Raw genomic sequence first — 26443 nt, 5'->3', positions numbered from 1 at the left:
ATCTAAGCGATGTGACAGTCGAGGGGCTTAGCAACAGTTGACCTTGTAAGGAGTGTCTTAAGGCCCTGCTATTAAATAGGACATCCTTCTGAAGGGCTCTAGTATGGAATTGTGCCCACCTAACTGCTGGGATGCATGAGGTTAGAGATCCCAACAGGGACATGGCCTGTCTGAGGGTCATAGAAGGATTATCAACCGCCCGAAGAACCTGCTGCTGTATCTTTTGCATTTTATCCAATGGCAACAGACACTGCTGAGTTTCTGAATTTAATAGTAAGCCTAGAAACTTTTGTATTTTTGAGGGCTGGAGTCGGGATTTCTCGTAGTTTAATATCCATCCGAGGTTTTCTAACCTGGACTTAGCTCTTTCTATCTGGGATGTACAATGGCCCCCTGATTTTCCTACAATTAAAAAATCATCCAAATATGGAACAATCAGGATGTCCACCTCCCGTAAATGCGCCATCACTTCGGCCACTATCTTTGTAAATACCCGGGGCGCTGCTGAGAGACCAAAGGGAAGGGCTCTATATTGATAATGACGGACTGTGCCGTCTATTGAAACCGCCACCCTCAGGAACTGCTGGAAGTCTGCATGGATAGGTACATGATAGTACGCATCTTTCAAATCTATGACTGCCATAAAACACCCTTTAAACAATATTTTTATTGTCGTATTGATGGACTCCATCTTAAAAGTACGGTTCACCAAAAACTTATTAAGGAAACGTAAGTTAATGATCGTTCTAAATGTCTTATCAGGTTTTTGGATCAGGAATAAGGGAGAGTAGAACCCTTTTCCTCTCTCAGCTTCCGGAACCTCTATCAAGACGTTTTTCTGGCATAGGCTCAAGACCTCCGCTTCTAAAGCTGCTTGTTCAAGGGGTGAAGATCTTAAAGGAGTGGATTTAAAGGTATCCCGCGGGACCTGGGTAAACTCCAATCTAAGCCCGGTGGATATTACATTGTGCACCCAGTCACTATTTGTAATCTGTGACCATGCCGGAAGGAAGGATGATAGTCTACCTCCCACGGGAATTGCTAGTCATTGATTCTGTCTCTTTTGATCTCTAGACGAGCGTCTAAACATGTAGCCCGTACCTCTTCTCCTTCTATCTTCCCATCTGGGACGGTCTCTAGTAGGCGAAGAATTGGGCCTTCTCCCCAGACGGAATCTCCTTCTACCAAATGGGCGTCGGTAGGATGTAGGCCAGAGATTTGGGAATTTTTTCTTGTCGTCCCCAGCCTTCTCAAGCAGTTCGTCCAGGACTGCGCCGAACAAATATTCCCCCTCACACGGAATAGTACAAAGCTTCGCCCTGGTCTGAATGTCTCCCTGCCAGCACTTTAGCCACAGGGCTCTACGAGCCGCATTAGAGAGACCTGCTGCTCTGGCTGCCATTCTTACTGCATCCGCCGAGGCATCTGCTAGGAAGGCTGCTCCCTCTTGGATTGTTGGTAGGGCCCCAAGAATTGTTTGTCTTGACGTACCGTTTTAATTGTGACTCCAACTGGTCCAACCAGACCATCATGGACCTGGCTGTGCATGTTGACGCCACTGCTGGTCTTAAGGAACCGGCTGCCATCTCCCAAGTATTCTTAAGGAAGGTGTCTGCCTTCCTGTCTAGGGGATCTTTAAGGGATCCCATGTCCTCAAAGGGCAGCAAGGATCTTTTCGATGCCTTTGCAATGGCCGCATCTAATTTGGGGGCCTTGTCCCAAGTATTTACTGCTGGATCGTCGAAGGGATATCTGCGTTTGAGGGCTGGTGGTAGCGACCCTCTTTTATCCGTTTTTTTCCACTCTCTGTGGATTAGATCCTGGATCTTCTGATTTAACGGGAAGACTCTATGCTTCCTCTGCTCCAGCCCCCTGAACATGACATCCTGCATGGATAATTGGGGCTTAGGCTCCTCTACTTCCATTGTCCCTCTGACTGCTTTGACCAGCTTGTCTACCCGGTCAAGAGGCAGACAAAACCGCCCAGAGTCCTCTTCTTCTGAGGAGGACGAGGGAGATGAAGCCTGGGAGTCTCTACTTCTCCTCCATTCTGCCGAGGAATCGGACTCCACCGGGACCCCGCCCTTTATAGTTTCCGGCTGGGACAGTGACTTTAGGGTTTCCTTCATTTCTGCCCTAACAATGTCTCTCAAACTCGCTGCTACCGCGGGCGACTCTTCCGCCACTGTCTGCTGAATACAGGGGGGGCACAATCTTTTGGGGCATGAGTCCGGTAATGGGCATGCACAGAGTGCGCATTCCCTGTGTTTAGTTTTACCTGAAGCCTTCTTCCCCTAGAATAAAGCACAGAAGGGGGGCCCCGTCACTGAGTGAACTTTCACGAATATCACTTACCAGTGCCACTATCAAGTACCGGAGGATGAGGGGGATTCTTCTCAGACGATGCTCCTGTCTGCTTAGAGGAGCTTTTATGGCTGGACTGGTCATTTCGTCCCGCACGTTCACTGTCACGTGACTCTTTCTTTTTCTGCTTGACCTGCCGAAGGTCATCCAGGGGCGGCAGAGATGTTTGTCGCTGCTGCCGTCGTTGCTGCTGCTGCTGACGCCGCTGCCGCTGCTGCTCCTGGTCGCTCTCCGTTACTGCTCGCAATAATGTGGCCAAGGCAAGGCACCCTGCCTGGGTCCTGCCTATATACCCCTCCTCCGGACAGCAGTATGCGTGCCGCGCCCCTCCCCCCCTAATAGGGCTCCCTTCCCCAGCTGGCGCCACACCGGGCCGGAGAGCCGACGCTCATCGGCGCTTGCGATGGGCGCCGCCATCTTGTTTTTCTCGCGCATGCGCAGTGGCGCCGCCGACCCGGAAGCACCTCCTCCGGCCGCCCCCTGACGTCACCGCGACCCCGCCCGACCGGAAGTCACGCGGGACGCCCGGGAGCTTCGGGATACCGCACTCCCCGGTCGCAGCGTCCCCCGCAGCGCGCCGGCCACCGCACCAGCGCCGCCGGATCCGGGGGCCCCCGGGGGGAAACATACTCACCGGCGGCGGCCTTTATTCTGGAGTCGGACATCCTCCGGACGCCGCTCCCTGCTGACTACGCTACCGCTGTGCTACCCATCCTGGGCCACCGTGGCGTCTTCCAGGGATCCGCACCAGGCCGAGGTAGGAGACCCCCCCGCTACCTGTATCGGCCGGCCTGGGATCCTGGCCTTCTGTAGGATCCCGTCCCTTCAGGAACAGGAAACCAACTGATGCGTGGGAGAGGTGCCGCCCTTTTTGTATCTGTAGGTTTCCTGTTCCTAAAGGGCGGATCCCCTCTCTCGTGGTGCTGTCATGGGAGTCCGAATAAACATCAGCTCTCAGCCGTCCCAGAAAAAACGTATCTCTAAGATGCGGCAATTCTGGCACTTAGGGTCCCGTTACACTAAGCGACGCACCAGCGATCCCAACAATGATATGACCCGGTCAGGATCGCTGGTGTGTAGCTACATGATCGCTGGTGAGCTGTCAAACAGGCAGACTCACCAGAGATCAGGACCAGCGAGGACGTGGGTAACTAAGCGCGCGCGTCGCTTAGTTACCCGCTGTGTACCCTGGATACCAGTGTGCTCGCGCTGGGAGCTGGTATCCAAGGTACCGTATATAAATCTGGTATCACTGCAATCATACTGAACTGAGGAGTAAAGTCGTCTTATCATCTATATCGAATAGTGAACATTGGAAAATTAAAAACCAATTTTTGACCTGTGGATTTGTTAATTCTGCCTCCCAACGATTGCATTAAGACTCAGATCACATTTATTCTGAGTTCTACGCTGAGCGCTTACACTCGTGTCTCCATGTAAATCTCTGAAATACGCGATTCAGACAGAACCCCTGACGGAAGATTCTGTATAGTGGAGCAGATGGAGACACTTTGGACACACTCTGGTCTATAATTCGGCAATGTCCATCTTTTTAAATGCTTCAGCCTCCCCCCCCCAAAAAAAAAACAACAAACAAACAAAAAAGGTTACTAGCCACACAAAGGCTCTGGCGCTTATGGCACCCTCAAATCCAAATGTCCCCTTTCACATCTGATCCCCATGGTATGCTTAAACCACATTAAGTATCCACATGTTTGACATTTCTGCAGTGGTGAGAACATGCTTAATTCTTCAGAAACACAAGATGGGCCCAATGTACTGGGCACTACTACTTTTACTTATATTATGTGCTTTGTGTGCATTGTGTAACCAGTCAATATAGGCGGCAGAGTGGCTCAGTGGTTGCTTTGTAGCGATAGGGAGCTGGTTTCAAACCTGACCAAGGGCAACATGTGAAAACAGCTTGTATATACTCCCCGAGTTTGTGAGGCCTTTCTCTAGGTAATCTGACTTCCACACACACTCCAATAACATAGTGATAGGGAATTGAGTTTTAAAGTCCCAATAGGAACAGTGATGATATTGTCTGTAAAGCTCTGCGAAATAGGATTGGACTATATAAGAATAATTACCGTATATACTCGAATATAAGCTGACCCGAGTATAAGCCGACCCCCCCCTAATTTTGCCACAAAAAACTGGGAAAACTTATTGACTCGAGTATAAGCCTAGGGTGGAAAATGCAGCAGCTACTGGTGAATTTAAGAAATAAAAATAGATACCAATAAAAGTAAAATTAATTGAGACATCAGTAGGTTAAATGTTTTTGAATATCCATATTGAATCAGGAGCCCCACATAATGCTCCATACAGTTCATGATAGCCCCAAAATACACCCCATATAATGCTGCACAAAGGTTAATAATGGCCCCATAAGATGTTCCATAGAATATGCCCCATATGCTGCTCCATAAAGGTTATGGCCCCATAAGATGTTCCATAGATTATGCCCCCCATATGCTGCCCCCATAAAATGTTCCATAGATTATGCCCCCATATGCTGCCCCCAATAAAATGCTCCATAGATTATGCCCCCATAAGATGCTCCATAGACTATGCCCCCATATGCTGTCCCCATAAGATGCTCCATCGATTATGCCCCCATATGCTGCCCCCACAAGATGCTCCATAGATTATGCCACCATGTGCGGCCGCTGCTGCTGCGTTTAAAAATAAAAAAAAAAATTACATACTCCCCTCTCCGTCGCTGGGGGCCAGGTGCCAGTGTCACTGCTGCCACCTGAGATATTCACCTGTCCGGGGTCCATCGCTGCTTGCTGCTGTCTCGCACGTCATCTGTCAGTGACGCTCAGACTGCAGGGGGCGTGGCGCTCACTAACCACGTCACCGTGCCCTCTGCTGTCTGAACGTCACTGACAGATGACGTGCCAGACAGCAGCAAGCAGCGATGGACCCGGGACAGGTGAATATCACTATACTTACCCGTCCTGGCGCGGTCTCTGCGTTCTCCCTTCCTACCTTCAGCGGTCACGTGGTACCGCTCATTAAACTCATGAATATGCCCATATTCATGAGTTTAATGAGTGGTACCATGTGACCGCTGAAGCAAGGAAGGGAGATCGCGGAGAAGCTGGAGGCTGCAGAGACCGCGCCAGGACGGGTAAGTATGACCTGATACCCCCGCCCCCCTCCGACCCCCTGGGTATATGACTAATATAAGCCGAGAGGGGGACTTTCAGCCCCAAAAAATGGGCTGAAAATCTCGGCTTATGTTCGAGTATATACGGTACAAATAAAGCTTCACATTTGATATACAGTAAGTATACCAAACCCACTGGCCCACATTTGTTAATTAGTGGGATAACTTTTGCTTAATAGTAGGCCCAAACTTTGCCATATGGGCCAAACATGGAAAAAGATGCAAACTGTGCAAAATCCTGAGCTGAAAATGTGAGTGTACATTGTTTAGAAAAATATTTAACTAAAGCCAGAAACTGGCAATTTTCAGTATGCATAAGCCTTCTCACACCAGGAACAGATCTGCTAATCTTAAAATTTGACCCATTGTTTTTATGGCATTTGGTTGACATTCAATGTGTTTGAGGGTCTTCGAACACCCAAAAATTATAGGATAGTCAGTTCACACATGTTGCATTTCACCAGGTCAATACTATTTTCACCATACGAGATATGCAGCTGCCAGAGGTGCAAGTTTGGATCTCAATTAATTTTGTAAATGGACCTTTATTGGGAAGCTTTTTCAAAAGAAACTCTTGCCAGTGTTTGCAGAACCCATAATGACATTTTCCAAAAAGGTCAAAAAGAAATGTCAATGTCCATGCTGCAGAACTAGTGATTTTGGAGCAATAGCCGCTTGTGTATAAATGAAGCTTTGTCTAAATCAAAATACTTAGTAAAACAGTCCAAGCTTCATTAGCCAGGTAGAACCAGCTCCTTTCATGTTCTCCATCAGACCTCAGTTGTGGTCTCATTCCTGCAGGGCAAGCCCAGAAAGCCCTGATCGCCAGACAAGAACACATTTTATACGTGAACAAGCATAGTTTGCATTCCAGTGAAGACTTCAAACACCCAACAACCTGCTTTCCTTCTTACAGAGACATGCATATTTAATTTTAAAGGAGCCTGAACCTACTTGGATCTGACACACATCACTAGCTCCAAAACAATTAAATGCCCTGTAAAAATTTGCAAATAATGATAACAATGCCCTTCAACTAGAAGAAAACCAACCCCTGCCTTAGATATAAAAAATGGACTAGGTGGGGTGGATTTGAAGTTCAAAATCGACACTGGGAGGTACAGACATTACCAGTGAGGTTCTGTCAGATTTGTCTGAAATCAGATACACTAGAAGTTTTACAAAATATAATTTGTCTGTGGATCTGAGTAATGTTCAAGATTTTTTTCCTCTCTTTATCCAGATGTTATTTTGTGCATCACAGCCAACATGACGATCATTCACCACCAATGTGTCACATGGAATGAAGCCTTGTCTTTGAAGATCTGAGATGTTCAAAGTAAAAGCCTGTCTGTTTTAGACAGTTTTACTTCAATATACAGCAAAAGATATATCTACCCCCACAGCAATGGACAGTAAATGCAGGAAGGAGCATGTCCGGAACATACCGTGTTTTCCCAAAAATAACCTCTAGCATGATATTACAGTATGTTTGAAGTATGCATGAAAAATAGCCCTTCTCCAAAAATAAGCCCTAGTTACATCAGGGCCGGTGTTCGGAGGAGTCGAACTGGGCAATAACCCACAGCCCCCACTCACATAGGGGCCCTCAGTGTTTCTATTCCGAGGTTAAAGCCATTCCCTCAAGCTGGCTGGACCATCACTGTAAATAAGCACCTGTACATTGTCTCCCCCACCTCATTGTAGATTGTAAGCTCTTACGAGCAGTGTCATAATTTTGCGTTAATTATTGTATTATCTTTAACGCTGTTACTTATGACTTGTATATGAACTGTTGAATTGTAAAGTGCTGCGGAATACACTCCCTGACAGAAGTTATGCCGCTTATCCATGTTATGTAAATAAAAGTTTATAACCTGACGTTACATTCATCCATTGGTTGTATAAATTATTCTTTTGAAAGCTGAAACCCTCCGAAATGTGGTTTCGGTTAAGAAAATAAATTGGCATCAATGCAGAAATATTGATCATTTAATGGACAGAGAATGGTCAGATTTTGGCAAGACAAAAGTTTTGTAGGCCACAGAAAGTAATGTGATATTCAAACAAATTAACTTAAAACACAAATATATGTTGCATAACATTGATGAATGAAGTTGTGGTGCTATTAGAGTCATATTCAATATTTTGTGTGACTTCCATGAGCTTGAAGGACTGTATCCATGCGGTTCAACAATGATTCATGCAATGTATTAATGAAGTCATCAGAAATAGCAAAGAATGCAGTCTTACATGCCTCCCAGAGTTCATCTAGATTCTTTGGTTTTGTCTTCCAAGCTTCCGCTTTCATTCTACCCCAAACATGCTCAATGATGTTCATGTCTGGTGACTGGGCTGGCCAGTCCTTGAGCACCTTGATCTCTTTTGCCTGGAGGAACTTTGTTGTAGAGATGGATGTATGAGATGGAGCACCATCCTGCTGCAGAATTTGACCCCTTTTATGATTTGGAATATGAGGTAGCTAATACTTGTTGATATTTTAGGCTATTGATATTACCTTCCACCTTGCAAATGTTTTACACACCCCCATACTGAATATAACCCCAGACTATGATCTTTCCACCACCAAATTTAACTGTTTTCTGGGTGTATCTTGGATCCATACGCGCTCCAGTAGGTCTCCTGCAGTATTTGCAACGGCTGTGGTGTAATTCTACTGAAGATTCATCAGAGAAATCCACCTTCTGCCACTTTTCCAGCGTCCATCTGTTTAGCAGGCTGTGGGACTTTGCAAATGCCACACGGTTTTTTTATTTGCCTTTTGTTTAGTGCTGGCTTCTGGGCACAGAGTCGACCATGGAGGCCATTTCGAGACAGAATCCTACAAACTGTTCTAGTTGACACAGGGAGTTGAGGTGACCAGGCCTGTTGGATCTCTGCTGCAGTAGAAGAGGGGCTTGCTTTGGATTTTCTAACCAACAAACGTTCCTCCTGAGCAGTTGTCTTGCGGGGTCTGCTGGACCTGGGCTTGTCAAACATCTCCAGTCTCTTTGAACCTTTTTTTAATTCTTTGTACTTGACGCTGAGACACATTAAAAGGTGCCAGCCACCTCTGCAGTGGATCTGGTCTTCAGCCTCTTGATAATCCAGGCTTTGGTCGCAGGGTGGATTTTTGGCATGTTGTCAGAGCTCAAGTTGCAGTTCAAGTGAAGGTCTGGGGTGCTGGGTTTCTTTTTATACACACCCACTAATTAACCGATCATTTACTGAGCACAGGTGAGGATGTAAGCTAGGACTGGATGCATTATATGACCAGGCGACAAAACTTTTGTCTTGCCAAAATCTGACCATTCTGTGTCCATTAAATTATCAATATTTCTGCATTGATGCCAATTTATTTTCTTAACCGAAACCACATTTCAGAGGGTTTCAGCTTTCAAAAAAATAATTTATACAACCAATGGATGAATCTAACGTAAGGTAACAAGCTTTTATTTACATAACATGGATAAGCGACATAACTTCTGTCAGGGAGTGTATTGTTTGCGCTATATAAAGATTATTATTATAAAAGCTGTATGAGAAGCTTTGGTGACTTCAAAGTCATGTGACCATAATGTCCCCAAAAGTGTCTCAATTGCAAGAATCTGAAGAACTGAACAGGAGACACACTGGTATGCAGAGACAGCATTAGGGAGAATGAGGTTTAAACTGGGCAATTTTGCAGAGCCCCCAGCATTTCTATTCTGAGGTCAAGCCTGCTTCAGGAACTCTGGTGACACCATAGTCATGTAACCATGATGTCACCAAAGGTTTCAACTGCAAGAATCTGGAGCAGAAGGGGAGACAGGCTGGTATGTACTGTATGTGCAGTGTGTGCATATATACACACACGTCTGTGCAGTGTGTGTATATACATGTGTATTTACTTTTCTCCCAGAGGTGCACGGCACTTGTAAGATTCCCAATTTTTTAAGTGGTGTGCACTTTTTAAAGGGAATCTGTCAGCAGGTTTTTGCTATGTAATCTGAAGACCCTATGAGATAGGGGTGAAAATACAGATATCAGTGATGCCTGAAAGCTCTGTGGTTTACTTTAGTTGCAATAATTGGTTTAACATCAGGAGCTTACCATTGCTGAATACAACAGCACATGTCTCCTGGTCTGATTCCACCCCCTTTCTGTGATAAGTATTCTCAGGGTCTACAGTATAGACATTGTATATACAGAGCCTGGTGTGGGCGGGGGCAGCTTTTTCAGCTCTGCTTCATGCTAAATCTAAAAACCACCATGGTTACTTACCGGTAGCCGGTTTTTCCGGAACCCATGACAGCACACTTGAGAGAGGGATCCGCCCCGCCAGGACAGGAACCTACTGAGACATAAGGGGCGGCACCTCTCCCCCGCTTCAGTTGGGTTACAGAGCATTGAGAGGATTTCCCAGTTAGTTACATGTTTAATCCAACACCACATCACTCAAAAGCACCCTACTAACTGTGCACACCCACACAGTGAAAAAGGGGGGGGGAATATACGGGTGCTGTCATGGGTTCCGGAAAAACCGGCTACCGGTAAGTAACCATCGTCGTTTTCCCTTCACCCATGACAGCACACCTGAGAGATTTTTGGAGACTTCGAAACACCTTAGGGAGGGACCACCGCTTGCAGCACCCTTCTACCAAAGGTTAGTTCAGCAGAGGAGGATAGATTTAATCTATAGTGCTTAAAGCAGGTGGAAGGTGAGGCCCAGGTAGCAGCCTTACAAATCTGTTCAATTGATACCTCTGCCTTTTCAGCCCAGGAGGTCGCCACGGCTGTGGTGGAATGAGCCTTGATGCCGTCAGGAATCGTGATACCACTAGCTGAGTAGGCTACACTAATGGCCTCCCTAATCCATCTAGCAATAGTCCCTTTCGAAACCCCATAGCCTTTCCTGGCACCCTGAAAAGCTACGAATAGGGACTGTGACCTCCTCCACTGGCTAGTGACAGATATGTATTCTAATAGAGCTTTCTTAACATCCAAACTATGGAATTTTTCCTCCCCCAAATTTTTTGGATTCTCGCAGAAGGATGGGAGGACATCCTCCTGACCCCGATGGAAATCTGATGCTACCTTAGGCAGATAAGCGGGGTCTGTTCTTAACACCACCCTATCATGAAAAACTTGTGTATAAGGTGGATTTACCGAGAGAGCCTGTAAGTCGCTTATTCTGCGGGCTGACGTAAGGGCCACTAAAACGATCGTCTTTAGGGTCAGAAACTTCAGGGGTAGCTGGTGTAACGGCTCATACGGTTCCTTTTTAAGGGCTTCTAGCACTAGGTTTAAATCCCAGGGGGCTATTCTGGGTATTGGGATAGGCCTAGCTCTATGGCAGGATTTAATGAACCTGGCTACCCATCTATTTGATGCCAATTTGCAGTTGTAGAGCGCCCCTAGTGCAGACACCTGAACTTTAAGTGTGTTCACCGCTAACCCCACCTGCAACCCCGATTGCAAGAACTCCAGGATGGCACTAATCGGGGGTTCTTTTTCTAACGGCTTACCTAGGAACTGTAGGAACTTATTCCATGTTCTGCCGTAGATGTTAGTCGTCACTGGTTTCCTACTCTTTAGCAGGGTGGCCACCAACCCGGGGGGAGAACCCTCTATCCATTAAAAGCAACCTTTCAAATTCCACACCGTCAGATGGAATCCTTTGACCTGAGCGTGGAATATTGGGCCTTGAGCTAGTAGGTCCGGGATTTCTGGCAGAACCCATGGATCGGAGAGGGACATTCTTTGTAGTAGAGAAAATCAGGGCCTTTTCGACCAAAACGGGGCTATTAGAATCACCCTGGCTTGATCGTTTCTGATCTTCCTGACAACTGTTGGGATCAGAGCCACTGGGGGGGGGGAAAGCATAAGCTAGTCTGAAGTTCCAGTGGATGTGCAATGAGTCCACTGCCCATGGCTTTTCCCTCGGGTTTAGAGAGCAAAACCTTTCTGTTTGCCTGTTGTGCTTGTTGGCAAAGAGGTCTATTACTGGTTTCCCCCAAAAGCTGCATTATTTTTTGAAAAATGGACCGATTTAGCAACCATTCTCCTTGCCTCAGGGTATTGCGACTCAGAAAATCTGTCTCTATGTTTTCTGCCCCTTTTATGTGTAAGGCTGTCAAGGAGTGTAGGTGTTACTCTGGTCTGCTCAGAATGTCGCTCGCCACTTTCATTAGGGAGTGTGATCTTGTCCCTCCTTGGTGGTTGATGTATGCCACTGTTACCCTGTTGTCTGACATGATGCGCACATTGCGATCCTGGAGTAGCGGATTGAAGTGACTTCGGACCTTGTTCACTGCCCACAGTTCTCTTAGGTTGGAAGATGCCTCCATTTCTTGAGGTGTCCAGGAGCCCTGGCCTATGAGGCCCCTTAGGTGTGCCCCCCACCCCGAGGAGCTTGCATCTGTTAAAATCACATTTGTCGTCTGTCTGTCCCACGGTATTCCTGAGGTCAGATTTGTACCGTCCAGCCACCAGTTGAGAGAGTCTCTGGTTTTTACGGAAAGCTCCAGCTTTCCTTCTAAACGCCCTCTTAGCGATCTTTGTGCTGATAATATCTCCCCCTGGAGTTGTCGGGTGTGAAATTGAGCCCACCTGACCGCCGAAATACAGGACGTTAGGGTACCTAGTAGGGACATTGCCCTTCTCACTGTCATACATGGTTGGTTTCGGGCCGCCATGGCCAGATTCTGTACCTTCTTTATTTTAGACTCTGGGAGCAGACACACCTGCATTTCTGAATCAAGTATAAATCCCAGGAAGGTCTGTTTTTTAGGGGTTGTAATTTCGATTTTTTGAAATTGATTATCCACCCTAATTCTTGCAAGGTGTCGGTCACCCGGCTCAACTGTGCCGTGCAGTGGTCCTCTGAGCTGCCCACTATAAGGAAATCGTCCAAGTATGGCATTATGACTGTATCGTGAATCCAGAGAAAGGCTGTCACCTCCGCTATGACCTTGGTGAAAAATCTCGCGGCTATGGATATGCCAAATGGAAGAGCTCTGAACTGGAAAGGCCTCAGTACGCCTTGGATATAAAGCGCTACCCTCAAGTATTTTTGGTAATCTAGATGGATAGATGTGATAATATGCATCCTTTAAGTCGACTACGGCCATATAACAATCTTGATGTAGTAGCTTCACGGCCGTAGCCACTGACTCCCTCTTGAAGGTCTGGTTTCTTATCCATCAATTGAGCAGTCTGAGATTTATAATCGTCCTGAATGATTGATCTGGGGTTTTTTTTTAATCAGAAAAAGGGGTGAATAGAACCCCCTTCCTTCTTGGGTGTGTGGGACCTCGTAAAGTACCCGCTTGTCTATCAGGCACAGAATCTCCGCTTCTAAGGCCAACTGTTCTTCGGTCACCTTCCTGATGGGTGTAATGACAACCACGGGTTTTGGCTGGCGAATAAAGGGGATTCTCAGGCCTTATCTTAAGATGCCCAGGATCCAGGTATTGGAGGAGATCTTTTCTCAGGCCTGGAAAAAGAGTGCCAATCTCCCCCCCACTGGAATACTGGTGTCATTGTGGCGATTTCTTTGAGGTGGAGGTGTTTCCACCAAACATAAATCCCGACTCTTTCTTCCTTTTATCCTCCCATCTTCTCCTGTCAGCGGGAGGACGCCCCGTATTGAATCTTCCCCTCCAAAAGGGCTGTCTCCTCTGTTCCGTCGGGAACCTGGGGAAGCCTTTTTTCCTATCGCTTGCTTTCTTCCAGGATATCGTCCAAGTTCTTGCCGAATAAGAACTGACCATCGCAGGGGAGAGAACACAATTTAGCTTTAGACTGTAGGTCACCCGGGCAGCCCTTACGCCATAACGCGCGTCTGGCAGCATTTGATAGTCCCGCTGCCCTAGCTGTCAACCTCATAGAGTCCGCCGAGGTATCTGCCAAAAAAGCTGTTGCCCAGTGCAAGAGATACATATCTACTAAAATTTTCTCTCTTGTGACCTTTGATGCCAGCTTCTCTTCTAACTGTTGCAGCCAGATCATGAGGGATCGTGCCCTGCAGGTGCCTGCTATCGCCGGCTTTAGTCCTCCTGCTGTCGCTTCCAATGCGTGCCTCAAATATGAGTCCGCTTTTTTGTCCAGCAGGTCTCTAAGAACCCCTGAGTCTTCCAAGGGCAGGGCCAACTTTTTGGAAGACCTGGATACTGCTGCATCTATTTTTGGGACTTTGTCCCATATCTCTGCATCCTTGTGCTCAAAGGGGTATCGTCTCTTAGAGGTGGACGGAAGGGCGCCAGATTTTTCGGGTTTCCTCCACTCGCTCTCAATAAGCACCTGAATTTTCTCGTTCCCTGGAAAGGTCCGTTTTTTCCTCTCTTGAAACCCCCCAAACATGACATCCTCTAGGGTTTTAGCCGCCCTTTCTTCCTGTAGGCCCATTGTGGTTCTAATGGCCTTTAGGAGAGCATCTGTGTCTTCTACAGGGAAACATGGCTTACCCCCCCATGTCAGTCTGAGGAGGATGCCTGTTCTGCCTGAGACGAGGCTGATGAGGAATCTGAGGGAGAACTAGGGGGATTCTTCCTACTTTTCTTCCCTTTTTTCAATAGGGTCTTAATTGAACCCTCCATTTCTGACCTGAGGGCGGATATCAAATTGGCTGCGAAACTAGGCGCTTCCTCCGCCATGGTCCGCTGAATGCAAGAGGCACAGAGATCTTTCTGCCAGTCTCTTGCTAGGGGAGTTTTACATATAGCACAGTCCCTATTGTTCTTCTTGCTTCCTGCTTTTTTGGGCCTTTCCGGACTCTGAGGCTGCGTCGGAGCACGTGACCCGTGCTCTCAGGACCTTGATGATTCCCCTGATCTACGGCTGGGGCGGCTGCTACTTGAGCGGCTTCCATGTTTGCCTGAGGGTTGTGAGGGAGGCAGAGACAGCGATCTCTCCTGCTCCGACTCCATTTTCCACCGTCTCCCACGCCGCTGGTCCTTGGTTATATGCAGCCTTTGTCGGTGGTGTCTCCTACCCTCCCCCTGCGACCGCCGGCCGACCGCTTCAGAAAAGCCGGCGTCGCACCCGGCGCCATGACACCGTCGCCCTGTGCTGACGTCAGCCGGCGCACCCACAATCCATAGCGCCGCTGACGTCAGCGTCCGGAAGGAGCCAGCGTCTCTCCCCTGCCACGGGGATCAAGATGCGGCGTGCGCGAGGGGAGGGCGGAGCAGTGGGGGCTCCGCGGAGCCACCGGGATCCCATCCGCGCCCACACGAACCCGGAGCCCAGAGGAACACCGGGGACTGTGCTTCCAGGACCCGACGGCCGGCGCTACAGGCAAGTTACCTGTTCTTCCCGCGCCGGGACGGGCCTGGGTCCCTTTCTTTCTTTTTTTCTCTTCTTTCTTCGCCTATGACAGGCACCGCCCCAGTGGGATTCCTTCCAGGACAGGAACCCAACTGAAGCGGGGGAGAGGTGCCGCCCCTTATGTCTCAGTAGGTTCCTGTCCTGGCGGAGCGGATCCCTCTCTCAGGTGTGCTGTCATGGGTGAAGTGAAAACTATGAGTTCGAATGGCTACACCCAATAAACTGAGTGATATATTGTTGGATTCAGGGTGTCTTTCTCTACATCAGGCTGCTCCCAGATAAGGTACTAAAAACCTGCTGACAAATTCCTTTTAATGAATTAGCCGCATCTTACTCCTGCGGCCCTGTTCATTAACCCCTTTCTGCCATCTGACGTACTATTCCGTCCATGGGACCCGGGCCCCTAAGCCCATGGATGGGATAGTACGTCATAGCGATCAGCGGCGCTCATGGGGGGAGCGCCGCTGATCACGGCCGGGTGTCAGCTGATTATCACAGCTGACACCCGGCACTATGTGTCAGGGGCGGTCACGGACCGTCCCCAATACTTTAACCCCTGGCACACTGCGATCAAACACGATGGCAGTGTAGCGGGGGTTTAGGGAAGCATTGGCAGGGAGGGGGCTCCTTCCGTGCTTCCCTGAGCTCCCGGGAGCAGCGAGATGTGCTGTGCTGCTCCGGGGGCCTCCTTCCCTGCAGGTCCCCGGATCCAATATGGCGGCGGGGACCTTCGGGGGCCTGCAGGGAGACTGCTTCCGCATGCCTGCAAAGCGCCGGCATGAGGAAGCCTCCAGCACTGCCTGTGATAGATCGCTGATCTGTCACAGCGATCTGTGATGTGACAGATCAGCGATCTGTCACATGACAGTTATGTCCCCCCTGGGACAGTATAATAAAGTTAAAAAAAAAAAAAAAAAAGAGTAAAAATAATTTATAAAAAAAAAAAAAAAAAAATCACTAAATAAATTAAAAATAAATAAAAAATATTCCCTAAAATTCATTTTTTTGGAAATAAAAAAACCCAGACCAAAACAATAAAAGTACACATATTTAGTATCGCCGCATCCGTAACGACCCGCCCTATAAAACTGTCCCATTAGTTAACCCCTTTAGTGAACCCCTTAAAAAATAAAAAACAAAGCAAAAAATAATACTTTATCATACTGCCGAACAAAAAGTGCAATAACGCGCGATCAAAAAGACGGATATAAATAACCATGGGACCGCTGAAAACGTCATCTTATCCCACAAAAAAACGAGCCGCCATATAGCGACATCAGTGAAAAAATAAAAAAGTTATAGCAGAATAAAGCGATGCAAAAATAATTTTTATATAAAATTGTTTTCATTGCATAAAAGCGCCTAAACATAAAAAAATACATAAATGAGGTATCGCTGTAAATCGTACTGACCCGAAGAATAAAACCGCCTTATCAATTTTACCGCACGCGGAACGGTGTAAATGCACCCCCCCAAAAGAAATTCTTGAAATGCTGGTTTTTGTTCATTCTGCGTCCCAAAATTCGGAATAAAAAGCGATCAAAAAATGTCACGTGCCCGAAAATGGTACCAATAAAAACGTCAACTCGTCCCGCAAAAAATAAGACCTCACATGATTCGGTGGGTCAAATGATGGAAAAATTATAACTCTCAAAATGTGGGGATGTAAAAACTATTTTTGCAATAAAAAGCGTCTTTTAGTGTATGACAGCTTCCAAACATAAAACCCCGCTATAAAAAGTAAATCATACCCCACTTTATCCCTCCTTAGTTAGGGAAAAAAAATAAAATTAAAAAAATGTATTTATTTTCATTTTCCCATTAGGGTTAGGGATAGGATTAGGGCTAGGGTTAAGGTTAGGGGTGTGTTGGGGTTAGGGATGGAGTTAGAATTGTGGGGTTTCCACTGTTTGGGCACATCAGGTGCTCTCCAAACGCAACATGGCGTCTAATCTCAATTCCAGCCAATTCTGCGTTGAAAAAGTCAAACGGTGCTGCTTCCCTGCAACCAAACAGTGTTTTACCCCCACATATGGGGTACCAGCCTACTCAGGACATATTGCAAAACAACTTTTGGGAACCAATTTCTTTTGTTATCCTTAGGAAAAAAAAATTGGGAGCAAAAATATCATTTTTGTGGAAAAAAATGATTTTATTTTCACGCCCGGGCGTCAAACTTCTGTGAAGCACTTGGGGGTTCAAAGTGCTCACCACACATCAAGATAAGTTCTGTGGGGGGTCTAGCTTCCAAAATGGGGTCACTTGTTGGGAGTTTCAACAGTTTAGGCACATCATAGGTTCTCCAAACGCGACATGACACCCGCAGACCATTCCATCAAAGTCTGCACTCCAAAACGTCACTACTTCCCTTCCGAGCTACGACGTGTGCCCATACAGTAGTTTTCTCCCACATATGGGGTATCAGCGCACTCAGGACAAATTGGACAACAATTTTTGGGGTCCAATTTCTCCTGTTACCCTTGGGAAAGTAAAAAAATTGGGGACTAAAAGATCATGTTTGTGGAAAAAATATGATTTTTTTTATTTTACGACTGTACGTTATAAACTTCTGTGAAGCCCTGGGAGGTTCAAAGTTCTAACCACACATCTAGATAAGTTCCTTGGGGGGGGTCTAGTTTCCAAATTGGTGTCATTTGTGGGGCGTTTCCACTGTTTTGGCACATCCGAGGCTTTCCAAACGCGACATGATGTCCGATCTCAATTCCAGCCAAAAAAGTCAAATTGTGCTGCTTCCTTTCTGAGCTCTGCCATGTGCCCAAATAGTCATTTACACCCACATATGGGGTTTCATCGTACTCAGGACAAATTGTACAATAACTTTTAGGGTCTTGTTACCCTTGGGAAAATAAAAATTGGGGGTGGAAAGATCATTTTTGTGGAAAAAATATGATTTTTTAATTGTACGGCTGTACATTATAAACCTCTGTGAAGCCCTTGTGGGTTCAAAGTTCTCACCACATATCTAGATAAGTTCCTTGAGGGGTCTAGTTTCAGTCAGAATCAGTGGGATCCATGAAAGCGTTTCAGAGTTATTACCTCATAAAGGGACAGTGGTCAGAATTGTAAAAATTGGCTCGGTCATGAATGTGCAAACCACCCTTGGGGGTAAAGGGGTTAAGACTGGCCTGCACAACGTCAATCTTAAAGAGGTTGTCCACTACTTTATCATTGATCACCTATTGGTCGGTGTCGGCTTATGGAGCTTCTCAGTGTTCTGATAGATGCCACAGTCTGATACGGCACATCTGCCTCCTATTCAAATCAATAGGAAGTGGATGTGTAGTACCTGGCAGCGGCCACTATTAGAAGAGGGAGCAGCTCAGCAACTTAGCAGTTACAGCCGGTGGCGGCCGACATCACTAATAGTTGATGGGTGGGGGTGCCAGACAAAGACACTTATAACCTATCTAAAGGATAGGTCATCAATGATAAAGTAGTGGACAACCTCTAATGAATCAGGGCCATTGTTCTCGTTATCACATTGCCCTGTGTAAATAGGAGATGTGCTATCGATAGCATTATATGTATGGGGACTGAATGATCTATTAGTGATCGTTCTAACTCCATCGTTCTTAATCAGCCTGTGTAGAGAGTAGATTGTTGTACATGGAAATAGGATCTCAAAAAATTCAGGATGGAATTCAGGGTATGGAGAGTTATGTTGATGTTCCAGAAAGCGATGACATGATTAGATTTGAATATATTTTGATTTTTTTGGTTCAATAAATGTGGATTGTAAATGTGGGGAGGGCTGGCGCCTCATGTCCCAGCGTGCCGCGTCATCAGGGGGCGCGCCGGTGATGACTTCCGGGGGCGGGGCCAAGAAACATGGCGGCGCCCAGCGCGACACAGCCCAGGCAGACGAGGGATCCCACCGGGGCCGGTGTCGCACGGATCCTGGGGCCCTGTACATGGAGGGGCGTCAGGAAATGGCGGAGATACAGACCCGCATAGATCGGCGCACCAGAAGGGTGCACAGAAGGCAGACACATCAGCAGCTGGGCTCGGAAGGAGGACGAATCAGACGTCTTGAAGCCGGGTAAGGAGACTACTTAAGACACACTGACGGACAGCACACTGACTCGGTAGAGATGGAAGGTGGTAGCCGTCCAGACGTCCAGTCCCTGGAGCCAGATCCGGACCATGTGAGTAAAAGGGGTAGTAAGGTCCCTTGCAGGTCTCCATACACAGACACACAGGAACCTCTTTCCTATATATATTTTGCAGGCCAAGGAGGCACCTAAACAGTCTACCTCGACCACCAGGAAGAAACGTAGCAAATGCCCCCTATGCTCAGCCAGGCTCCCGTCGGGACATACAAAAATAGATAGGGGCAAAATTGTTTGGTGAATCGGAACACACGGGGTTAAAATTTCACCTCACAACATAGCCTATGACGCTCTCGGGGTCCAGACGTGTGACTTTTGTGGCTGTAGCTGCGACGGTGCGGACGGACAAACATACATACATAGAGCAATATATATATATATATATATATATATATATATATATATATATATATATATATATATACACACACACACACACACGCAAACATATCTCAAACTCATTCTAGAACATGTTGTCTTACAGAAAATAAAAGTTGTAGCTACACTTTTCTACTGTAGTTTTATAATATATTTAAAGGGCTCCTGTCAGCAGATTTTCAATGATTAAAGGGGTTGTCCGATGAATAGAAGTCACCACCTATCTATAGGATAGATAGCTTATAGATTGATGCGGTTTAGACTGTTGAAACCACCACTGATCAACATAATGGGACAATTTTATCCCAGTTGGAAAAAGCAGCAACTGTGCAATTCATCACTTACTAAAAATCATCATTTTCATTCTTAAGAACAGATGGATTTTTTATTCAATATAGTTTACGGCTTGTTGCCCAGGTTAACAGCCACTGCTGCAGATTGTCAGAGGGGTCTAGTTGTCTAAGCATACAAGTTGAAAAACAAAGATTGCACCAATATGGGGACATATAATTCACACAGATGAGAAAAAGATAATTTGGGATTCTTACAGAGTTGGAAACATCCCCCCACAAAATGTAAAAAAGATGCACGGGTAGAGAACATGAGGACGTGCCCTAACTAGTAAATGTGCAAACATCCTCTAACATATTTATTGGACAGAAACAATGAATTCTCTGCTGATGTACGAAGTATATGGCTGGTCTCCTCCCAATTATACAGTTACAATGTGTGGTGTTGAAATGAAGAGAAATTTATTAGCAAAAGTGGTGCTCAGACAACAAAACATATGGCAAACCTGAGGAGTGTACCTGTGACCTACATTTACAATTAAATACATCATTTCAGATGTATTTTAGCGTAGAACATCTAAGTACATAGTTATTAATTTACTTTGGCTGAATTAAAGATGGGTTTCCTGAAAGATTTAAAAAAGTAATGTAAGAGAAGTAAAGAGTTTGGCAGTTTTACAGTGCGTTCTCTCACAGAAAACCCCTATTTAAGCCCTTGGGAAGATACAAAAAAAAGGGGGAAAACGGCTGTAGAAAACTGTAGCCGCAGGAAAACAAGACCTGTGTGAACAGATCCTAATAATGCCTTCTCCCCATGTTATTGGCTCTATATGTATTACCTTGTTCTCCTCTAAGAACTTGAGTTTCACGGAGACATCATTCCTCATCTTGTCATACTTTTCTTTGTGCATCTGGAACATCTGCTGCGACTGCTCAATCTTCGGCATTGTGGTGGCATCTCGTGGACCCAGGTTGAGCTCCTCTAAGTCTGTACGGTACGCATCATACTCAATCCTGGTACAAAAACAATTACATGTTTTTCAAGTGTGAGTGAAAATCTAAAAATGTATAAGGATAATAAATATATATGGTAATCTGCCTGAGCGCGAGGCACTGTTTCTTTTTAAATAATCTAATAAACAACCGTAACCATTAAAAATATTCAGTTCTATTTACGTTGTTGCGCAGCCTTAGGCTGTGTTCACACACACAGCGGTTTTCCTGCGGATTTACCAAAAAATCCGCGGGAAAAACGCAAAAAAGAAGCTTCCCATTCATTTTAATGCATTTTGCACTTTTTGATGCGTTTTTTTTTTACCGCGAAAAAAACGCTTCGCGGTAAAAAACGCAGCATGCTCATTAATTTCGCGGTAAATTCCGCATTTCTGGCTATTTTGTGTGTCTGGGGACGCACAAAAAAAATTGCGGCAAAAACGGGCGTTTTCTGGGAAGGAGTCCTGTTTTTATGCAGAAATTTTCTGCAACGTGTGCACATAGTCTTATTGTGGAAAAAATTTAGCTAGGCATATAGGAATTATGACAGTTGGAGGTTTGTAGTGGATTTGTTTTAAAAGATCTGCTCACATCTGACGTACGGAAGTATGGATTTACACAATCGTTGCTCCATGGCCGTTTTCAGTGAGGGACGGCAGAAATACATAACGGATGGAGCACATCTGCAGTCTGAAACCACAGAGAAGTAGTGGCATCAATTGTGTCATCGCTGGTCATCAGGGAGATCATTAGCCCGCCGGACCCCATCATAAATGAAAGGAAGCTAATTAATATGTTGCAATGTGACATCCAATGTTGCGTTGCGATTTTAGTGTTGCGCCATGCAGCCCTAGCCCAAAAAAGTGCCCTGTCCAACGAAAGCATACATATGAAATGTTCTAACAAATCTGAAAGAAAAGTCAGGAAAGATAATTACTGTAATGTAGGAAGGCATACTAATATATGATTGCTTCCTGTTTACCATGAAATTTGACAGCAGTTCAACAAATGCAGAACACTTCTCATCCAGGGCATGCCCAGTCTTAGCACTTCTATTAAAATTCACACCCAGCACAGACAGTGCATAATTACTGAAGGGCTGACAGCCATGCAGGAGGATTAAATTAAGCAATTTGATTCACAGTCAAGTTATTGCCGATTCTAAAAATGGCACCTGAATCATAGGCCTTTCAGCAAACGCACTATTAATGTGAGCATACGCTCCACCTAGAGATGCTATTGATACAGACTGTTTGCTGACTGCCCTAAATGATAACGTTATAAACAAAGTCAAATTACATATAGGAGAGAACCACTATGGGATCATTCACACTGCTGTAGTATGCAGCAGTATGGTAGTCTCAGTAGATGGCATAAGCCAGGGGAAGATATAGCAAAGGATTCCTCCAACAGACGCCATTGCTTAGTTATACAGTGGTGTATGTCGCACATAGGCTCCCATGTTAAAATAATGCACATCGCAAAAAGCATCATAAAGAAAAGAGCAGAAGACTACGCCATAAAAAAATAAAGCATAACATCAATAACCAGACAAAAGGATCGTGTATTTGCGTCTGTTCTGTAAAGGGTTGATGTATAAGCAGGGAGCTTTTCCAATGCTGCATTCTACCCTTTTAGGCTATGTTCACATCTCATCCACTCAGTGGCCCAATTGGGGCTTGCGTCTGCCCAAAATGTGCATCATGACTGTTCTGCATCAAGGCAATAGCCACGTCAGCGCAAACATCCAAACACCCTTTTCAGCCACTGATGATGCGATAAGTCGTGATGTTATCCTGGCCCTAGCAGTGGTCAAAAATGCACAACAAAAACTACAAAAACAAGATGTCTTTGTTCGGTAACTTCTAAGTTTTACGTGAATTCCATTTCTGTAACTAGAACAGAGCAGAGAAAAACGAAAAATGTAGTCATGAGCGGAGGCTTAGGCCGGGTGCTCTTGATCCGGGACTAGCAGCCCTTTGGACACAGCATATGTTCACTACATCCAAAGCGCTGCCGTCTACTAACGCAGGGGAATCTGCCTGTGTTCCGTGAACATTCTATTGCGGAGCTGGAGTATCTGTTTATACGGCCACAACACGCTGTGCGTTCCATAGAGGTGGCTTTTATGGAAGAGTGGAATTGAAGCCCAGATCTCAATCCAATACAGGATTTGTCGTCAGACTTGAAGAGTGCAGTTCAGCAGCAGAAAATATCTAAATTGAAGGTTTAGATTTGCCATGTGGAATGGACAAAAATACCAGTGGATGAAGTGGAAAACGCACAGAGACTTATCGAAAAGGACTTGCAGCTGTAATTGTGGCAAAAGGAGGCACTACAAAAGTACTGACTTTAGGGGGTGAAGAGTTATGCACCATGAAGTCTCCGTTATTTTGTCCTACTTGTTGTTTGCTTCGCAATAAAAAGAAAACCAAATGTTCACAGTTGTAGGCATGTTCTTTACATGAACTTTACATGAACTGATGCTAACCTTAAAGAAAAAAAAAAAGTGAACTTCCAGGTTGTGAGGTAGCAAAAACAAAATGTCAAGGGGGACGAATACTTTTGCAAGCCACTGTACATGAAGATGTATGGTAGTTTCCTGTGGACATCCTAAATGAGGCTTTTTTCTTTGATAAAATACTGATTTGACTATTTGAATATTAGTGCATGTGAAGCCATCGTTGGAACAGGCGCCCAGCTTTCTAAGAAACTTGGCACAGTAAAGCTGAATTTTATAGACAAAACCGCTGGATCAGGGAATTAGAAAGCGTGCCAATATGGCAAAAAAGTCCTGGCATAATCTGTGTCTGTGGACAGAATGTCTGTCGAGTTCACCAGTAATTCTTTTATGCTCCGAGAGCTTGTCCATCATTAAGTAAAGTTTCTGATGTCATGGTTGTCTACTTAAGACACATTCTTTGCAGATGTCCATTTAAGTAAAAAGGATACAGGGAAAATGGCCTCCTGGGTCCACTAATGATAGCCCTAACTAATGAAAAGCCGCTATGCAATCCTGCAGGAAACATGACTGCAAGTGCACAGTTCAGCATTTGCACAAATACCCATTTCAGACAGGTCCACTCCGACACTCTTCCAAAAAAAAAAAAAAAATGAACATCTAAATAGTAAGTCGTTTTTACGTAGCAATGCCTATGTTCAGGCTTTTGAGAATCTTTTAAAGGGAATATGTCAGCAGGTTTTCACTACCTCTTCTAAGAGCAGCATAAGGAAGAAAATGAGACCCAATACCAATGATGTATCACTTAAGATTACTGGGTGCAGACCTTCTGACCCAATTAGAGTTCTTACATCTAGCAAAGCAGCACAGCTAAGACAGCAGCCCCCGCCCACACCCGACTCCCTATGTATATGGTCTATTGACAGTGTGCTGCTTATCACAGGAGGGGGCGGATTTGAACACCTTGGCACTAATCACAACAATGATCATGTCAAAAGTGATAAAACCTTGACTGGAAGTAAACAGCACACAGCCTGATAAGCGACACAATTGAATTTTATGTTTTAACCCCCTACATGACACTGTCCTCTGATTACATAGCAAAAATCCTGCTGACAGATTCACTTTAACCACATGAATTTTGAAAAGACACCAAGCGGTTAAAAAGTGAGAAGACGGCTGGGTGTCTTTTTCGTCATCATTTCTTATTGGTTTTGCTTTTGAAACCTCTAGCTGCTTTTTTCATTGATGAATGTTGAGGAGGGAACAAGACGCTTCAGGACAAAAACCACTGACGTGTCCTGAAGCAGTTTCCTCTTGGAAAACTCAGCGAGTTTGCCCGCAAGTTAATCATGTTGTGTGCACATACCCTTTCCAGGCCAAGAAGAGACGGTTGCCATGAATTAGAGAAGCTGGTCACAGTAATAAGTAGCTATAATGGTTTTCATCTCGCATAAGGCAGTTGTCATGAGAGAAATCCTTTAACCAACCTGCTAATCAGAATAGGATTTTCTGTGATGGGAAATGCCCTGTCAGTAGTCATATAAAACAATATAGAAAAAGGGCTCATTCAGACGTCCGTGCCAACTGGTCCGAGCAAGGGCCGCTAATGCATGGACTAGTGACGGCTCTCCTGGTCCGAGCGTGACAGATTAATATATTTCTATGAAGCGGTCACACTCAGGACCTGCGGCCAATCTGTACACTGCAGTGTGATCTCGGACTGATTAGCAGATGTCTGAATGAGCCTTAAGACTCCAGTGCAGTTCAGCGTTCCGATTTCAGCATGCATACACCGAAAGCTTGCATCTTGAATCAGGCCATTACTAGTAACCATGTGAATTACAGATGGGGAACTAAACCATTCTTGTAAACAGAGAATTGATGAATGGAAGAACAAGGAGATAAATATCAGGTTGGCACTGGGATCGCTGGTAAAACCTCCTTTCCAAACTTGATAAATTTTAGCAGGAGTCCTAAAAAAATTATGCATTAAACTATATAATTATTACTGCTGAATCTTTAATATAAAAGCCCTGTGGGTGGCTGTGAGGACAAGCTGGTTACACAGACTGCAAGGCAAGCAGCAATCTGCACATAGCCGTAAGCACCCCACTAAATCTATTCCTTCGTTGGGTCATTACCAGTATGACAAGAGCAGGTTTCCACATCCTGCTCAACATGATCCCAGGATTAATACACGCATCCAATGCACAGATTTATTCAAGAATGGACATGTGCAGTCCTGGAGGATTTTTACAGAACATAATTATCTGATCGTGTAAAACTTTTCATAATGTGCAATTACAGGATACATCGGCAGGACCGCTGCCACCAACAACAATTTAATGCAAATGATCTCCCATAAAGAAAAAAACTACACTGTGTTCCAAATTATTATGCAAAAAATATTTCCTCATATTTTCTCTAAATCACCGATATGAATTGCAGTCATTGTTATTTTCCAGTCATCTAATATTCTAGTATAATTGCAATGTTTTTGAACAAACTGCCTATGAAAACTGTATATTTTTAAAAATAAACAGTCAAAATGCATGCTCCAAATTATGCACAGCAGAGTTTTCAACCTTTTTATTTTGAACAAAAAAATGGTGAATTGTGAAATTATAAGCATTATCAGCTTATTACAAAATGAAATCACAGTTTTCAAGTCAAAACTTTATTCTAGGTGATGTTACATTTGCACATAGGACCCCTTGTTGGAAAGAAGCTTCTGAACTTTCTCGTCCATTGAATTTGTCAGTTTTTGGATGGTTTGTGCTTCAATTGTTTTGCATGTGGACAGAATACCCTCCCAGAGCTGTTCCTTAGATGTGAGCTGCCTCCCGCCATCATAGACACTCCTTTTGATGATGCTCCAGAGGTTCTCAATGGGGTTGAGGTCAGGGGAAGATGGTGGCCACACCATAAGTTTGTCCTCTTTTATGCCCATAGCAGCCAGAGATGCAGATGTGTTATTTGCAGCATGAGACGGTGCATTATCATGCATGAAAATGATCTTGCTGCGGAAAGCACGGTTCTTCCTCTTGAACCATGGCAGGAAGTGCTGTTTTAGAAACTCCACATAGATTATGGAGTTCATCTTTACTCCTTCAAGGATCCTAAAGGGGCCGACAATCTCTCTCCCCATGATTCCAGCCCAAAACATTACTCCACCTCCTCCTTGTTGGCGCCTTAGCCGTGTTTTCATGGGGTGTCCATCAACCAGCCATTCTCCACTCCATCCATCTGGACCATCGAGTGTTGCACGGCACTCATCAGTGAACAAAACAGTTTGGAAGTCAGTCTTCATGTATCGTTTGGCCCACTGGAGCCG

The 26443-nt window shown here is 45.4% G+C and overlaps 1 protein-coding gene across 4 annotated transcripts in view; it reads right to left on the bottom strand.

Annotated features, from left to right (window-relative positions):
* The window catches only part of ARFIP1 (ARF interacting protein 1), a 222610-nt gene that overhangs the window by 22863 nt on the left and 173304 nt on the right, over positions 1-26443 (bottom strand). For all 4 annotated transcript variants that reach the window (XM_073576376.1, XM_073576373.1, XM_073576375.1 and 1 more), the window contains one exon: positions 20492-20666. In XM_073576376.1, the coding sequence (XP_073432477.1) occupies positions 20492-20666 (175 nt within the window). The remainder of the gene's footprint in view (positions 1-20491; positions 20667-26443) is intronic.

Source organism: Dendrobates tinctorius, unplaced genomic scaffold (genome assembly GCF_039654945.1).
Source record: "Dendrobates tinctorius isolate UK_male_01 unplaced genomic scaffold, ASM3965494v1 ptg000008l, whole genome shotgun sequence".
Classification (NCBI taxonomy): domain Eukaryota; kingdom Metazoa; phylum Chordata; class Amphibia; order Anura; family Dendrobatidae; genus Dendrobates; species Dendrobates tinctorius.
This window is presented reverse-complemented; position numbering and strand designations above follow the sequence as displayed.